The 19,163-nt window shown below is 48.8% G+C and overlaps 2 protein-coding genes across 12 annotated transcripts in view; one reads left to right on the forward strand and one right to left on the reverse strand.

Annotated features, from left to right (window-relative positions):
* LOC119178495 (uncharacterized) overlaps positions 1-19,163 on the reverse strand; it is a 331,606-nt gene that overhangs the window by 108,456 nt on the left and 203,987 nt on the right. The window lies entirely within an intron of this gene.
* LOC142803419 (uncharacterized) lies at positions 5,546-17,859 on the forward strand. Its single transcript, XM_075888541.1, has 2 exons — positions 5,546-6,146; positions 14,291-17,859. Exon 2 carries the CDS (start codon positions 14,305-14,307, stop codon positions 15,388-15,390), a length of 1,086 nt encoding a protein of 361 aa, XP_075744656.1. The 5' UTR covers positions 5,546-6,146; positions 14,291-14,304; the 3' UTR covers positions 15,391-17,859.

Below are 19,163 nucleotides of genomic sequence, written 5' to 3' on the forward strand. Positions count from 1 at the left end.
GACCACGGCTTGGGCCAGTGTACTGATGACGATGGCTCGACATGTAGCGGCCGGGTGAAGGTGAACGAGAAGATCCTCAGGGTGTCCTTTGCATTCTGGCGAGATAGCCGGCGATGTCAGGTGGTTTCACCCCGCTGTGGACGTGGTGCATCGATGGCGAAACCACGTAGTCCCATCTGGTGTTACTGGGAGCGGTGGTACGTGCGCCTGGCTTCACCCCAGTGGTAGCAAAGTGGGCAGTAGTCAGAGACGCGCCAGACGCCAGTCTTCCTAGGAGCGTAGCGTTGGCCTACGGGAGGCCGATAGGACGTCGATGATGGCCGCGGAGGCATCTGACGGCGGGATTGCGGTGGGGCTGCGAACTGACGTGGGCGGAGAGGAGCGTCTCGGAGCACTGCAGCGACGTAGCTCATAGCTTCCGGCTCGGGCAGTGGTGCTTGGTGAATTCGAAGCAATTGCCGTACTTCTCGCACAATGTCGGCGATCGAATTAACTTGAGGCTGCAGCGAAGGTAATAGCTTGCACAGCTCTTCCCGCACAATCGCTTGGATTGTCTCGTGCAGGTTGTCATTGCTGAGGGCATGAGCCTCAAAATAGTGTACTACTGAAGAGTGGCGGTCATACTGCCTTGTGCGCATTTCAAGTGCCTTCTCAATTGTGGTAACCTCGGTGAGGAATTCTTCGACTGTCTTCGGTGGGTTGTGCACAAGCCCCGCAAACAACTCTGCTTTAACACCTTGCATAAGGAATCGGAAATTCTTGTATTCGGTCATGGAGGAGTCAGTGTGGCTGAACAAGTGGGTCATCTCCTTGACGAAGATTCTGACGTTCTCGTTGGGGAGTTGCACACGCGCCTCCAAAATAGTCGCAGCACGTTCCTTGCGAACGACAGTTATGAACATGCGGAGGAACGTAGTCCTAAAGATTTTCCAACTTTGTGGCGTAGACTTCCTGTTCTCGAGCCACATCTTTGCAGTGTCTTCTACGTAGAAGCATACACGGCGTAGTTTTTTTTTTTCGATGTCTCAGCTGTTCAAGGAGGTGACTCGGTCGTATGTCTTGAGCCAGGTTTTTGGGTCTTCATTAGGTGCTCCATGGAAGCTTGGTGGCTCTCAGGGTGGGTGTATCACGTTAGCCCGAGGCAGTGGTGCAACGGCAGTCATCGTTGCAGCAGAGGTTGTCATGGTGGACCTGAGTCTTGTTGGGTAAAAGCCCGTACTCCGGTGGAAGACCTTGTTGCCTACAGCTGACTCGCTGGTCGTGGTTGGTGTCAGTGTCTTCTCAATTGACGTGGACTCGGTTCCCAGCTGGAAGGTGGCGTGCGGTACATGGGTCGGGAAGCACCTCCACCATGTCATGGGGTCGTGATGACGAAGAGAGCAGACATTAGGTCGAAGAGTAAACTGTTTATTCGGCCAAACTTGTGGCCACGTAAAAGGAAATTGAGATTGCGGCAAGACACTGGCACTGATATTGGCGAACTGAGCGTCGGTCGTCGATCAACTGACAAGCGGCGAATCGTGTCGGCATTTATACACTTGTCATCGAATATTCTAGTGTTATCGCTAGCCGTGACGTAGGTTCCCGAATAATCAGTGACGTTCTCGAAGTGGGTGCAATCTTCACAAAATGATCTACTAAAGCCTGGAAGCTTCTCGAACATCGTAGGTGCGGTTTGTGCTGAACATAGTGTAATGGGGTTATAACAAAACTTGAGGAAAGGAACGTGGCAATATGGCTTCTACAAATATGCAATGAAAAAAATAAAATGTGTTCCATAGGCATGGTTCTACACTCTGGGAATGCTACGAAAGCCCATATTACTGAATTTGGAGTCCATGGGAACATAGAAAAAATGCATAGGTAACTTTCATACCTTGGCTTTTGAATCTGCCAACGTTTCAGCCACCCCAGAACTTTCCTACAAGTTTTCCAAGGCATCATACGCTTCAAAAATGTGTATGCTTGGGATTAGTTTGGAGTTACAAATTACACTGAAGTTTTAAAACAACTTAATGCCACACACTAAAGGTTATAAAAACGTTGACACAAGCATGTGATAATATAAAATCTGCAAAAACCTGCACTGCCTATATAATGTTCTCTATTATCACAAAAAATCTACCGATTCCAACCATATGAACTAGATGACATTTAACATAATACTAAACAGTCTAAATGATTCAGCAACAAGCATTGTGTGCTTTCAGTCTTTTACAAAAGCTTGATCAGAGAACCTTTTTTTTAATTTTATGGCACAGAAATTGGTGTGTTGCTTAAGGTCTTTGAAACGAACACAAAGAGAATTTGGCGACCTATATTATCAAAAGGTAAGCTTAAAATTGGCCGAATGAATATATCTTGTGTCTCATGTTTCTTAAACAAATATGCATATTATACATTTCAATTTCAACTCAACTGAGATGCGACAGGATGAGCTGCCCGATTAAAGATTTCTTTTCCCAAAATATCATTTCCGAGCTAATGAAAATGAACCAGTTAACTAATGAAAATACACATCACAAAATTTCACAATTCTAATATTTCAATTCTAATATTTCACAATTATAATAATTCTAAGATCTATATTATTCTTCACTTCAACCATGACAAAAGATAAAATGTCAACAATTGCAAGGTCATGCCATATGCACATAAAATACTTAAAACAAGAGTAGTGGGACTGTGCAACACAATCAACATAAATGAGGCATATCTCATTATTCCACACCAATGGACATTTTAGATAAATTTATTCAGATGCATTTATTTTTAAAGTGCGTGTTCAAGTGCCTAAAGACATACAACATGGAATCTAAAGACTAATGCACAAGTGAGTTCATCGCCACGCGAATTAGACATGAGAGCACCGAAATGAGCTTATACTGCAAGGTTCCCTAACACTGCAGGGCATCTCACTTCAAAGGTGAACTAGCGGGGGTTGCACTCATCGGTTTATCATCGCGAACACGCGTCGCCGCATCGAAAACAAACATTAACAAGAAGAAAAAAAAAGCGGAAAGGAGAGAGGTGTAACGAAAGGTGGCTTACGCGAGACGGGGGAAAACGAAGGCTGGTGGCGGTCGTTTCTCTACGAAACGCGGCCCGCGAAGTTTCTCTCTCGCCAACGACTCTCTCTTCTCGCTCTCGAGATCGCTTGGCGAAAGCCAGACGCGCAAGCGCACCACGTGGATTAAGAAAAAAAAAAAAAAAAAAGGAGGGCAGATGCACGCGCGCGCGGTAGCCTTTGTGGTTGCCAGCCTCTCCTTTTTTTCTCTTTAATGTCGCCAAAACCCGAAGCACGGCGCAAGCCAAACGGTCGCGCCGCACCATCTGCCCCTCAGCCAGAGAAAGGGGAGGCAAGGGCGAAAAGACAGCGTGCGGCCGTTGTCCGACCGTGAAGCCACGCGCCCGCTGTCGCCTCTCACCCTCCTCCTCTCCTTCGTCACAACCCCCCGCGCCTTTACATACCCGCACCGCTCCCCCTGTGTTGAGAGACTCGAGGCAAGCAACGAACGTCCCCGACGAAGGAGTAGAGACAGCGGTGATGCGCTCCTTCCTCCGCTCGTCCGCGTCGGTCGCGGCCGACCGCCCACTCCTGCTGCCACGCGCCGCTGTACGCGCGTGCCAGGTGCTACCGCGGCGCTCTGTTGCTGATCCGCGCGCGCCTGCGTGCTATCATCTTGTGTTTGTCGAAATGCATGTGGGCGGGCGTCACCGCTATGCCCCCCTCCTCTCGATCGTTCACGTTCGCCGAACCCTTCGTGATTGGCCGCAATTTATTCGTATTACTGAGACACGAAAACTGCATCCCAGAGATATATGGACACGAAACTTGAAAGCTGCGCAACTTGGTACTGGTTCTTGATGTTGAAGAGCAATGTCCGTTGTCCTTTGCGGTGTTCAATAGCATGAACGACACTTAGTACTTCGGCTCTCTAGAGCTACAGTCTTGGCTACAGTCCAGCACTACCCGGATAACATTCCAATAGTCCTGGTGTGGTTTTTTTTTTATTCCCACGGACCATGGGCGTCGACAGCGGGTATAAAAGAAGCACCCCTTCTCGCATCTATGCCCCCCCCCCCCACTCATTCAGATCTTGCCCCTACACAAGCAAAACCGACGCTCCCCCCATCAACTTTTCCTCATCGTCATGCAACACGGCTTCAGACACCCAAAAACTAAATCCTGCCGACGTCCATGCCCCAGACCACTAGCAGAACCTCGATCTGTCATCAGACGCCTGCTCAACAGCATCGCCAGCGCCCGACTTAACTCTGGGTTCATTGGCGGAGGGAAGGGTGGGGGGTTCAAGGCTCCCGAAAGTTTCCGATTTTGCTTCCGTATATAAACATGCACACATACAAACACACGCACGAACATAGACACCTCCCTCCCCGAAAAAAATGTTCTGGCTACACCCCAACAGTTCCAAGCGGCCATCTAGGCGGCCCCAGGCCCGGGCCTTCCATTAGCCGGATTTTAAATGAAGTTATTTCATCATCATCATTACCATCATCATCACCCCTGGTCACCATACCTGGACAGTTGAATCTGGCATCTACAGTTCGATGCACCGTCAAGAAAGGGACAACAACGATCAGCAGCACACGGAGGGCTCGCGAAGGAGGTGCATCTTCGTAAAGAAAATTTAAACCCAAGAGTTCCTTAGAAGCAAGAATCTTTAAACTGAAACTTCCTTCTTTTGGTCACGTCATGCGGAGGTGCCGGTTCAAAGGAGACAAAGCGCAACGTACGACAGAACCAGGTCGCCCATGACGTTCTAGAAGCCGCACAGAAAGGATGTCACATGCCTTCACACACTGATGGCGTCCCAAGAAGTCGTCAATGACACGATAATGGTTAACAACCGACAATTGAAGCGTTCTTGCTTTTCTTTCATTCGGACGACACCAAACTACCGACAGAAAAAAAAAAAATAACTCCAACTCTACAGCAGGCAGTTTAGGACCACTCGCACTGAAACTTAATTTGGGAATGCACTACTGTGAATCGCCAGCACCCTTTTACAATCACACTTGCATACTCAAAGCTGGATTAAGATAGAGGGATCGACGAATGAAGGGGACCGTTGAAAAAAAAATACAAGTTAAAAAAAGAAAATAAAAAGCTTCCACTTTAGAAAATAAAAAGCAGGTTTGCTGGTCGCCCCAACACGGCGCGAAGTCAACAAAGGAGAATGGATGACGGGGAGAAAAAAAAAGTGGCAGGGGTACGCAACAAGAGGGAGCATACGAGATGAAAAAAAGTAAGGAGGAAGAATCGAGAGAGTCTGACAAGCTCAATCCACCAAGGCAGGGCCCGACGACTGGGCTTGATCAACGCAAACGGCTCAGAATGGAGCGCGCAAGCTAGGGTCACGAAAACAGGGGTGAAGGTAGAGTAAGGGGGAACGGGGGGTCATCGCAACGAGGCTGCTTGAGGGCCTTGAATGAACGAAGTAGCAGCGTACGATTGGAGGCGCGTAGTAGTGTGTGCGTCGAAAAGACGAAGCGAGGAGGAGAAGGCAAAGAGAAGGCGTAGAAATACACGAGGAACGGATAATCAATCGTCGTCTGACACAAGCACGTACGAACATCTTCAGGCGTCGGGGACGAAAGGGTCCGCGGGCGTTGATAGGAGGAGGAGGAGGATAGGGGAGAGAGAACGGGGCCCAAACTGCGCGGGTTCGGCGTTGACGTTCCCCTCTTCCCCGCACAACTCCCTTCCCTCTCCAGCCTCACCCGTCCCATCTCTGATGCCCGCCGCTGAAGCCCGCCAGAAGCGCAGCAGGCGAGCGGCCAGTAAGGCCGTTGCGATATAGGTGAGCTTTCTCGAATCGAGTGCGCGCGCGTGCGTGTTTTTGTGGCATCCCAGTCTTCTGAGAGGAAGCGCGCTGACGCTTAAAACACAACGCACCCTCCATTTCGGAAGCCGCATCAACGACCGAAGTCGCGCGACACGGGGTCCAAGCATCGAGAATCCATCGATCGTTGCGAAACGAGGAGGCGCGCCCCACGCGCTGAGTCACGCGAAGCACCGGGAGGACGACGCCACTGGTGACGAGGGACCACCGACACGAGGAGTACATCGCTTGACAAATCAGGAGCTGATCGACGAGTAATATACACGTCGAAGGACTGAGGTGAGTAACGCACACGATTACAGTAGTCGCCAAACGGCATGCAACATATCAAGCTAGTTCTAGTAGGGGAAAACGCTTGTTGGGTGTCGGTCATTATAGTCCTCGTCTGATCTTGCACCTATAGATCACCTACTATTCCACACCAGGTGCGTCCAGGAGCAGGCGAGGCATTAACGAAGTCGGGCGCTTTCATCTCTTAAATTAGCATTGATGAGAACACAACGAATCTACATCAACGCTGACGTAATCAAACTTACGAAGGTTTTACTCTTCAGTGTGTCAAGTACTTCACTCTCTGGTGGAATGAAGCGCTGCTGAACACACATGCATGCACGCACGCTCACTCGTATGAAGCGAGTAGTGAGGAGAAGTGACCTACGGAGTAGCCGTAAACGTAATACAGAAGTTGCGCGAGGCCCTCACAGTTCATTATTTAACAGTGCTCGAAGGTAGACCATGTCAGAAGCATAGGCATGCGCCCCGAGCAATTTGTAGGTAAGCCAGAAAAGTCGTGAGAAACGAAAGAGAGGTGCCGACACCGGTATTAAGGTTTCCGCAAACTGCAGAAATTTAAAGCATTTTTAGTGATTGCAATGATGAATCTCCCTGAAGGAAACTACTGAAAATGGCGCTTCACAGGAGCACACCACTTGTCTTTGATGTTATTATCTTCGGCCACTTCAGCGCAGTGGCGTCTAAAAATGTATTTCTGCTGTGAGAAAGAGTTCAAATATGATACTAGACCACATCTGTCTGCCCGGCTCTTACTAAAGATCAACGAAGCGCCCTGACCGAAATAAAATTTTCTGCTATCAGAGATAAAGCTATAGACGTTGTAGAATTTCGTAATGCGCATAACGAAGGCAGCTTTTTTCTTCTTTATACTTATACAACAAGATACACCCGGGCAAACAGGCCAGCCGGAACAATAAGGTCGCGTGCGATGCAGTCGGTGGTGCGCTAAGGAGCCCAGCGCTGACCATGCAAAGCGGCGTAGCGGACAGATTTGCATATGCGATCGTAAGGTCCAGCGCCCATGAAGGAAGCTCCAGGCGGGCAGTGGCCCGGAATCCATGCCCGCGCCCAACTCAAGGACCACCTATGTGTCCTACTATCAATATTGCATGTGAAGTCACTGGGTGACGCAAGGGCATGTCCATACTTTTTTTTTTCAGAGGGAGGAATTTTATGCATGCACTGTGTGTGCTTGTACGAGTCCGCGTATATAGGTACATACAAAATGCAAATAAAAAAAGAGGATGACTGACCCCCCTTTTTCCCACCCCCTTCCAATCAAGAGAAGGAGTCACAGGGCGCCCGATTACTCCAATATAATTGTGAAGTTTCGAATAGAAGACGGCGGGCATGCTGTCTCGATTGAGGAGACGCGAGTATGTGCATGCAGATAAACGTACGCGGCAAGGTTACAAAAGTACGTTTTCAAATTAATCGTGAATTTTATGTGCACACAACCTCGCACACAGCGCGCAGCTGGTCTGAACTGCCACGTTAGGCCTTGCATCTACGCTAGACTTACCCCCGTATTCTAGAACACCCCTCCACTCAACGCTTCACCTTCACTTGAAAAGGCCGATGGGAGCGCCGTCTCTGGGCAGGGAAAGTCACTGCATATCAGCGATAATCTGCTGCGATTATTGAGTAGCGCAGCGTCACTGTCAGCCGAGCAGCGGTGCAGTGCTCAACTCTGTCAAGTGAAGGGTGAAAGTCAAGTCGAGGAGCGTTTGTGAATACGGGGGTTAGCGTGCCTTCCAAAGGCGCACTCATCTGACATGTTACGGGGACTGAAAGCTCGAAAACCTGTCCATGGAAAACGGCGTACACAACGCGATTTTCAGACTTTACAGAGAAAGATAAAAGTGACAATTGACGAATCGGCACTATTAAGCACGTGAAAGAATGAGAACTACAGTAAAGCAGTTGCGCTACGTGTTAGTCTTTTTCCTTCTTGTTGTCCTGTCTCTGCGCTACTAACGATGGTATGTATGTCCGAAAAACCAACTGACCCAACATTCTACCTTGTGACTGTATACTAGTCTTCGGGACGAAGCCACTGCAGTCGTACCATACACACGCCCACAAGTCTTTCGACTCAAATTTCGCCTGTTCAAGCGATTGCACATTCTCCGGTGACATGCACATGTACGCGTTAAGGATTTCTGATAAAATACGTCGATACTCGAGGTCACAGGTGCGCGCGGGTTTCTTCGTTGAGGAGTAGCGGGAGGCGACGTTTCAACGTTGCGCCCCCCCCCCCCTCTTCTTGACCCCACCCATCGAGACTCTTACGATGAAAACACGGTGAAATGACGAAAGATTAAGAGATGGTGGAAGGGGGCAGCCCACTCGCAGTGTGCACCCGTCTACGCTCAAGGCGCGTTGTCCAGTGTGAAAAGCGTATAACGAAAGATACACACACTGTTGCCTATAGCTTGGACGGTGTCGCAATTCGGCCCATGCACCGAAGCGCACGACGACAACCTGGTCCTGGCTGCGAAATAGTGTCCTTCAATCACGGTCGCGCACGGAAAAGACGTTTCTCTGACGAAAGCACACGTGGAGGACGAAAAGATGGCTATCACCACATCCGGCCCCCTTGCGCCTCCCTCTCTGTTCTATAACGTACCGCGTTTCGAGTCTACCGCCAATCGCTCGCATTTTCACCTGGCGCGCTAGCATTAAACGGAGGGACACGATCTCGCAACCAGTTCCGCGGAACCGACAGCTGGCCACCATACTGGCCACGAGACGAGAGGGCATTCTATCTCCTGCACACACCGTCAAAATATGTGCGACCGTTTAAAGCGCGCTAGCGGCGTACACGCGTCCGCAAAAAAGGGTGTTTAATTTATAGATCATGGTGTCGAAACCGAAAACCACACGTGTGCACACGGGGGTGAGGGTGAGAGAAGGGGGTTGCGAAGTCGGCCCTATACATTTGCCTATAATAGCGGAGGGAAGGGGGGCGCAGCGAGGAACCTTCCCCCCACTCCCCCTGAAGGGGAGCTTTGCACACGCTCATGCCGAGAATCACGCACCGAAGCCGAATCTTAAACAGCACTCAGCTAGGACTATTATTCTCGGAACGTGTCGGAATCCTATCAGAAGAATAAACAATAGAGAGACAACGGCTACCATTTCAGCACGAAGAGACCCAACCAGTATGCACTAAAATTACGCTAATTAAAATTTCCCTGGACCGAGGTAAAAAACAATGTCGCAATTCACCGAATGTCGAATAAACGAAATACTTGAAAAAACAATAAACCAGTGTCTATTACATAAATGTATATCCATCTTCTTGACGAATACGTAGGTACGTACTACCTCGGTAAAGACCAGGGTAAAAGCCCCAATTTTTCGTCATTCGCAACTTCGTTATTTAAATGACCACGACTCAGGACCCCCGCGACTTAATGGAGCAGTGACACCAAATCTCAAGCTCAAGATGTGGTGTTCATTTGATTGCTTGATACGCACGAGTTTTTTTTTTTAAGCGAAATACGAGTAGCGTCTGTTACGTAGAAGTTATTCTATTTCGAGCACCAAGAGCGCCCCAAGGCTCAACAACGCGTTCCTGGCCATGCGACATCGACAGCATTATGACGTGTTCGGCGAGATTGGCTGCCTGGCAACGGCTTCACCCGCTTTGTCATGCTTGGTTAGTGCAGCGCGTTCGTGGGAATCCTGCGTTGTCATTGTGCCGCTTCGGTTGATTTATCGTGGAGACGTGAGCGCGAATGTGATAACTCAATTGAATCTACGATGATCGCGAACAAGTAACACCCATGCAGCGTTCATACCAGCCAGCTTGGCCCAAGCAGCCTCGTCGCTGGTCCAGCGTCGATTTCAGAATCACCGCCCAGAAGAGGATCGAACCGAAAATGATTCGCCACGCCGCGAACCACGGCGATTCCGCATTTTTCAGTTATTTTTATCCTCGCTCGCGAACGCTGATGACGGCGTTTACGACAATGTGAGTGGCGAAATTTCAACTGAAACTCGCGTCACCATTTCACGTGACCACGTGATCAAGTTGGGCATGATCGCGGGAGGTGACCGATAGGCTGTGGTGGCAGCGCAAAAAATTTACGGACTTTGCACACGCTTTGAACTGGGTACAACATTGGTCATACAAACCAATGTTACATATATTAATTCGTCCCTCTGTTGAATATTATCACTACCCGATCGTTACTAGGGGATCGATAACTACTATACGTGTTAACGTGAAAAAAAAAAAAAAAACGCGACATGCGTAAAGTTGATGTCACTGCTCCTTCAAGTCTAAACGTGCTTCGAACCCATTCGCTATTACGTGTACCGCCACAACCAACGCCCGGCAGCGCACGTGGCGATATTAATTTCACCGCTAAAATGGGTGCAGCGACTGATCGTTCGTCCATCGCAATCCAGCAAGCGAGTTATGCCAACAAGCGAACAGCGGCTGAAGCTCTGCATCTTTCACATCGCACGTGTTGCCCGAAGTCTGCTAACGAAGCCACCGAGTGCCGCATTCGCTGTGCACGAAACAGCGGTATACACAATCATATATTTATATTGCACACGCAGTTTCTGAACGCACGGTCTACGCGTACTGAGTCGAGACGAAACTGCTGAGCACACCATCTGATGCTCAGTAAACATGCATGTATGCGCAGCTCGTCAATGAACAGTCATGTGTGACGACTGTATGCGCACTTATAAAGGCATGCGGCGAAAACGAAATTTTACTGCTATAGGGCGCAGCTCCCCCAGAGGCTGTTGATGCGATCACAGGGATCGTTCACGTGCGCCGAGTACAAAATACACAAGTCGACCGCAGCCGCTGTAGCCTAAGAACGCGATTGTGCATGGTATAGGCTGTGAACGGCGACACCTTTTTGAAGGCCCGCGGCCGTTTCAATTGTTTGCGAACGCTGTTTTTTCTTCTTTGCGGCGCTTCGTGCTTGGTGCGCTCCGACGATCGTCCGAATTGACCCGGTAGCGGCCAAATATGACCGAATTTACGAGAGTATGATGCCTTTAAACATTACATACGCTTGGCAGGATCGGAGAATGTGTTCAAATAATCAGGTTTTGCGAATAATTGGGGGGGAGGGGGGTCGAATTAACGAGATTTAACTGCAATGGGTATAGGAACAGAAACAACGCAACGAAAAAAATACTATTAGGGAGTTTTAGAATAGCGCACCGCGAGCCCTCGCAGTGCGGTCGCTGCTACTGCGCATGCGTCGTAACGCGAGCCGCCATTCGCGGACCGCACGCAAAAAATCCGAAATAGCGTGCGGTAATGGCGGGCCGCATGTGGCCCGCAAGCGCTGGTTTCGAGGCTACGGTGTCGCTGCGATCGTGCGTTGCGGATCGCAGCAGGGCAAACGCTATTCTAAAACTCATATGGCGCCCGCTACGCCCGCAGCGCTTGCAAACGGTATTCTAAAACTCCATATTGTCAGTGGTTCACGCAAGTATAGTTCGCGACAGCTAAGGAGTATCTACCACTGTGTGCGAGAATGAATTATACTGACGACAGTTCACGTGCTAAAAGCTATATACGGATATCCATTCGGTGAGATGCTAGCCGTATAGAACTATAGGCAACGTCACTTGCGTTGCGAAGCTCAAACATTCGTTTCAAGGGGCTCCGCAGAATCTGCAAACTTCCAGCTCGAATGTTCGCTCATCCCATTACACGTATACCAGAGAGGAGGAAAAAAAAAACGTATATTGAGCCAACCAATACGCACGGAGAGCGATAAATAGACGGAGTCATCGAAAAAAAAATTGGAATACCTACAAGTACACCAGCATGACTACCTTTTAAATAGTACACGGTAAGGCACGGGACATCTGTTCTTGTTGCATGGCTCAACGCACGTTTAACATTCGTACAGTTTAGCACTCCTGTATATCTATCTACAGGCCATTCTCATTTACAGTGTGAGCGGTTTACAGGTATACTTGCTGTAGAGCTTTTTTGTCAGCGCAATGACTTCGCTCCTTCTGCATATACCTGTGTAAGAAATGTATCTCTGCAGTGTCTTAGCATAAACAGCCCTTTATCGTTCAGAAGCATCACCCGCCCGATAATTAAAAACAAATAGAAAAGGCGGAATTCAAATTATTTAAAATGACAAAAATGGTAAAGTTTCCACGCGGCCGATTTCCGAGATGCCCCACAAGCGAGGTGCATCTTGCTTCCTCAAGATGCTAACGAACACCAGCAAGAAGTGTCGATGCCGCCCAAAAATAGCGTCCGCAAAAAACGCCGCTGTTTACAACGAAACTACGCTTGCGCATCCCATAGCCAACTTCCAATGTAGATACTATAGTTGCACTGGTCATCCACCTTTAGCAAGCAGAATGGCCTCTATAGTTTTTTCTCTTTCATTCCTTTCAAAAAATTTTTCACCGACCTCGATAAAGCGAACTGCCGCGGAAAGACCTCGTTTTCGCTTCCCGTCACGGGACGACCGAAAACGAGTTGCTTCCTGCACAACGTACAACAACCGCACGCCACACACTGAGCCCCGCATTCCAGCCGGGCGGGTCCAGTTCTTTCTCGGTGCATGGAAGCAGTTAATCAAAGGGGGATAGCGGCGGCGTTAAAGACAATGCGGAGCTCCCTCGGCTGGCCGGCCGATTCGCTTCGCTGACTCTCCGATGGCGGACGCTGAACGCCGGTGGCACGCGCGCTCAATCAACTCCGTCACGGCCTCGAACGAAGCACCCCACGCCCTGCGCGGCCGGAGGGAATCCCGCATGCTGGAACCCAATAAAGTTTATTCTCTCTCTCTCTCGAACGAAGCTGTGCGAGCGCGCTGCCACGGCACGCGCGCGCCAAATGCGGAAGTCCTCGTCCTTCCCGTAGTTGTACCACGTTGCACACAGACCCATTACAGGCGGCAGTAGTTGAAACGACTCTATTGCCACACTGTTCCTGCTTCAGCTTCGTCGGTGGTTCTTGGAGGCGCTGGGTTTAAGTTTACGCAATGACCCCTGTATCAGCAATGTGCACAGCGCGTCTGGGAGCCACCCGCCGCGTGAACGTCGATCGCGTGTGCACGTCAATCAGCGCGGCGGGTGGCTCCCCGATGCGCTGTGCTCGGAGGCAGCTTTGCAGCTGCTGCTCCGGTTGTCACGTGATCAGAGAAAGCGGTGGCGAGCTTTGGGCGGGGCGGAGCCTACGCACCGCGACGTCGCTACAAGTTCCTCAGCATGTCGAGAGCGCCCACCGCTACTTACAAACATGAAATAGACATATAAGAAAAAATTTTATCACGGGCGGTACTAGAAAGTTTTGCTACTCTTTACGCACACTCGTGCGTTTGGTGTTGAAAAGTGCCGTCCAAGAAGGAAGGGGCGTGGCTTCAATGACCCACCTTGCGTCGGCTACGCCCATGACCTATGGCGGGCAAAACGACGGAAGCACGTCGTTACGAGGAACTCCGACGATGAGTGGGTTGCATAATCATTAGGCATACTGCAACTGAAAGCGCTGGGTATGGCACTAAACGCGTTGGTACAGTAGAATCGCTTTATGACAACTTAATTTCGCATGGGTTCATTGCTGGAAAATTAGTTGAAAGTTCACTTTCAAAGTTTCACGCCGTAATACAGCACCTGAATGTCAGTGTGTATGAGGTTGTGGATTTCAGTCATTCTCTTTCTTAGCAATTGTCCTGCAAAATTTTTCTGAAGCTAGCAAAGTCTCCGGCTACCTTAGAACTGATTTCATAATTTTTTTTTCTCGACAACGAATTACGCAATCCAGGTCGTGCTGTAACTTCAAATCCACATCGCTATCCTGCACTTTCTACTTGCGCGAGGAGACGCTCAGCAACCGTCTTACCCCGAAAAAAAATAGAGCTTTCTCGCATTGTGAGAGAATAATTTATTACGCAAAGGAAATTGTTTTTTTAGTGCTACTTTAGCGGAACAAGTGAGGTCGTGCGCTATAGGCAAATTAAACAACCACGGTAGTGAAACCGTAACTTTAGATCGAGGTATATTAGAAATAGCTACACATAGCTAACCAAGTGCTATCCTTTGCTGTACTGTTCTGGAGCACGTTGCGACAGCGACTGTACCGCGGCTTCTCACCACAGCCTATCCCACACTTCCAGTTACAGACACGTCAATGGACGCCTCAGTGTGTCCCGGGGGACGCCTTCACGGCTACGCGGCCATGCTCAACCAGTCGGACGTGTTCGTCGTGCTATCGGCGGCCGCCGCGGTGCTCGCCTTCGGCATCAACATGACCCAGGCGCTGGTCATCCTCTGCCTGGTCTGGCGCTCCTGGAAGTGCGCCTACCACCTGGCGCTCGCGCTGTGCGGCCTGCTGTCGGCCGCCGCTCTACTGTGGCACGTGGTCGCGCTGCGCTTGCCCGACGACCACGGCGCGCGGGATGGCTGCGGCGCCATCCCGTCGGCGCTGTCCGTCGCCCTCCTCATCGGCTACGTGGCGCACGTCACGGCGCCCGTGGTGCACCGCTGCGTCGCCGACACCTGGCCTCGGGCGTTCGCGGGACACGCGCGCAACCGCGGTCTCTGCGTGCTGCTCAGCGGTTTCGCCTGGTGCGAGACGGTGCTGCTGGCCGTCACCGTGCTCTCCGACTGGCCCTCCGCGAGCCAGCAACGGGGTGCGACCTCGGCGGCCGGCGCCGACCTCTGTACCCTGCCGCAACCGTGGTCTTCGGCCTTCTCGACATTCGTCTGCGCCCTGTTCGCGCTTCACGTCGTCGTCGACCTGGCCGTTCTCATCGACATGACGGCGTCCGCGATGCGCAAGAGTCGCGCTGTCGCCGCGCCGCAGCCTCTGCCCACCATCGCCGCGGCGGCCGATTCGGCGTGTCGTCGGGGCGCGGAGGTCGACGACGACGACGACTTCTTTGGCGAGGGCGGCGGCTCGTCCCTGAACCGCGTCGACCTGGGTCCCCTGTGGTGCCGGTTTGTGCTGCTACTGTTGGGCACGCTGCCCATGATCGCCGTCATGTTCTTCCACATGGTATCGCTCCCTCCGTCGGCATCCCCGAACTCCTGCCCGTCCTTTCGCGACGTACTCCCTCTCTGGACGCTGCTCTGCACCGTAGTGCTGGGCGTCGCGCTGCCCGTGGGGAGCGTGTCCAGCGACCCCGTGGTGGCCGAAGGATCAGTGCACATCATACGCATCTTGTGCTGCTTCCTTAGGCGCAAGAGGAGGGTGGCACCTGCCAGAGGAATATGAACGTGCGAGACCTCCAGAAAACGTGTGGACCAGTACACCCACCTTGGCCAATAACTGAGACACTGGAGCAATGACTTGCCCGAAAAGTGCGACTGGACAGACGCAATGAGCCACATTCGTCAGCCTTGTGGGTACAACCAGCGCCAACACTCGCCAGTCTGACTGTGTCCCCCAACGGACTAAAAAGTTGTTTTGCGGATAATACAAAACCTCATCGTTGCACTGACGCATAGTGCACGAGACAATGCCTCCGGCCCTCAGTGAGTGATGCGAGTGAACTAGAGGCGACGCTACCCTGACCATCTGTCAGAGAGCAGTGCATGAACGTTGTGCAGTACGAGCCTAGTGCAACAATGGACTTTACATGAATCTGCGACATACATACTGTTCTACTGCGTGATTTGTGGATGCCAACTGCACTACTACCTACATGATAACCTACAGATGCCAAAGGTCTGAACATGCTAACGTCCTTGCATGGCTTTCATGCATTCTCAGGCAGTACCCAAAGATCCTTGTGAATGCTACAGCATGCCAGTAATGCTTTAACTAGCAGAACCATTGACTGTGCAAGGCAATATGGACGAGGCAGAACATGTAGGTGAGGTTTATATATGTGAATGAGCATTTACCAAAGTTACATATGTGCCCCAATGTACAGCAACATGTTCGATATGTGTTTGTTGCACGGTGCATTTAGTCAAGAAATGGTGGGGCATAGACAGTGTGTGTGGTGAAAATGGCATATATTAAGCAAGTCACCTTTCTATTGTGTGCCTTGTTCCAGCATATGAGCAGGAGAGCTTAAAGAAGAGCTCCAGAGCTCTTGGCGTGTACAAGCATTCAGGTGCATCTGGTCTCCAAGGTTGTTTACATGCAGATGATTATGTATATAAAAATATATGAATACAGTATTATTATAAAAGGCGAAGAATTTTATGAGCATCTTGTCATAGTGTATATAGAAATACCTCCCCTATAAAAGAAGCCTTGAACATTCCAGACAGGAGAATGTGGAATGGTGCTCACTAGGGCAAGGACATAGCAGTTCAGAATTCATAGAAATTTATAGCATACACACATCATTTTATAAAACTGCTCAACAATTGTATTTTTGAGTCATTTTACAAGTCTCAGAGTCGCTCAAATTTTATGTGCATTTAAAAAAAGATCTTACAAAATGAACGAAACTCTTCTCATCACGCAGACGTGAATACACTTCCCAATGTTGTACTTGCCCAAAATGTGTTTGTCCAGTCATATGTGAACAATCAAAGAGGCTATGCCGCTCACAGGTGCTACGAAATATTTACACTGTTATTTTGATTGCTTGCGTTGCATTTTTTTATTGTGTTGCTATGTTGTGTTTTTTGTTGCCTAGTCACGTCTAGCACACTATTAAAATGCAAATACACAATAAATGCACCAAGCTGCAACATTTATACACAGTCGCTGCAATTAGCTGTGTAGGTTGCCACAGCCATGGCGAGACACGTAGTTGCAGCAACAGTCAAAGAGCCAGAACAGTAATGCGTGCTGCTCAATCACTCAGGCACTTCCTTATTCATAAGTTTGGTGTTGCACTCTATGTGAACAGTTTGAGCAAAGAAATCAGGGAACATTTTGCTTAAAGTGAACCTTTAGAAATGTCCTGCATTCCTCACTGATTTTCACTTGACAGTCACAAAAGCATGCATGGAACTCTTCGTGAATAAGTGGTAAGGTAGTTGAATATTTTCAAGCATGCACTGTGAAAGAGCTCCAATGCCAGTACGTAAAATCGTAGCATATTTGGCAATCACTGTTCACACAGCTTTGAATCCTTTAGTGACCGAAAGAAAATAAAATAATGTGCCAAAACTAAATAAATAAATAAATAAATAAAATAAATAAAACTGTCCTTAGTTTCACTGATTGATATGAAAATGATAACTTGAAGGTGGCTTCACCTTATTCAGACGCAATAAAAAATGGTAATAACATGAAAGCCGTGACACAAATGGCCCAAACGGACAAGTGTGGCCATCTGGCGCTACGAAACCCAAGTATAAGTACAGTCTTCATTGGTTCCACGTGGGACCAAGTTTTGTTTGATGACAAGCATAGTCATCATCGGTAGTTTTTAAGGAAATCTTTACGACAAATACACTCATCAACGGCTGTGAGAGGGCTAGCATAGAGTATACAACTTGTTTCAGTGAGCATTACCTGGTGGAGAACAATAGAGCTCAAAGAGAGGAATCACAACCTAAGAAAGAAGTTTACCACTGCTTAATGCGATCTTGATCAACCAAATGCACTTTGCTCATCAGTCCTGCTTTTGCCATATAAGATTTGTTTGCCAGCCGGTTTGTCATTCTCACTGCATGTTTGTATAGTCACTGTTTTGTGATCACTTCTACCTAGTCAAATGGATCCAAAAATATGTACTGATATTTGGAATAAAACGCACGTTTCTGCACCAAACTATGTCTGTGTGTTGTGTGATGACTTAGTTTTGCACACAGTTTTGTTTCATTAAAGCAGTTCAAGGTTGCCGACAGCCTCAGACTGTCATTAGCATTTCGTGCCGTTCGAAGTGGTTCCTTTTGTGTCAGCGACTTCACACCCTGTTTTTTCGTTCCTGACAAGATAATGATAAATGGTATCCCATATACTTGTAATTAAATATGGTATGGTAGTTGAAATCAATAACACGAATTAAGAATCTCACATGTAAAAACATAGCAATTATAATCAAATCCTTTTCTTTCTAAAATTGGCAATACCCACACTGTGCTACTAAGCAATGGCTTCCTCACAGTAAGGGCGACGGCTACGTTTCTCAACACCGCAGGTGTTATAAAACAATGCCACAGCTGCCATGTCTTGAACATCAGCTATGATGTATTGTCGTTTAAATGTCGAAGCAGTAATCTGCTGACGTGGCTGAACACCAACATGAAACGATCATATTCCCCCCCGGCAAAAATACCTTATAAAGAACGGCCCTAACACCGATTACATATTACAAATACCCGACCCGAAAGAGTTGCATCATGCAAGAATGAGAATAGCATATGCACACAATAGATGCGACATGCCACGAGATATGAACGTAACCGACCAATGTTGCAGACAAGCAAATCATCCAGTGAAAAAGCTTTCAAACATCTTTAGAAATACGACAATCTTAGTCTGTTAAGTGTTTTCTGTGTTTTATGTATATTGAAAAATTGCATTCTGGGATCTTATGTATTAAACATCATATGGTTATGAAGCATGTTGCTTCAAAAGTTCCAGATTAAATTTGACCACTGATTAACGCGCATCTAAGTACAGACCAAATTACAGTAAGTACATGAGTGCTTTTGCGTTTTGCCCCCCACTGAAATGAGGCGGCCCTGGCTGGGAATCCAACCCAAGTCCTCGAACTCAGCAATTGAACACATTAGCTGTTAATATTGCACAGTGTGTAGTGGGTATGTTCTGCGTCTTGCGTCTCTTTGATCCTACCAGTCTCGAGTGTGCCACTAAGCAAACCTCACTTAGTATACATTAAACAGTTTTCTACACCGAACAGAATTCATAATCACACATTAGAAAAGTTTCACAAGCCGATCATGGCGTGTATTAAGTGCACTTAAATCTTCAATGTAGCCGGCAAGAGTGCACTCAAGTGCAATGCCTTCGGAACTTAGCTTAAAAGAATGGTGCCACCATATTTGTGGCTTGCGCGTTCTCTGCTGCAAGCGTTTCTTTTAGAGTTACACCTGGATATAACGAAATTAATA

This window comes from Rhipicephalus microplus, chromosome 1 (genome assembly GCF_043290135.1).
Source record: "Rhipicephalus microplus isolate Deutch F79 chromosome 1, USDA_Rmic, whole genome shotgun sequence".
Classification (NCBI taxonomy): Eukaryota; Metazoa; Arthropoda; class Arachnida; order Ixodida; family Ixodidae; genus Rhipicephalus; species Rhipicephalus microplus.

Excerpts from the sequence above, each read along its gene's own strand:
- LOC142803419 (XM_075888541.1), top strand. The coding sequence starts at position 14,305 with ATGGACGCCTCAGTGTGTCCCGGGGGACGCCTTCACGGCTACGCGGCC.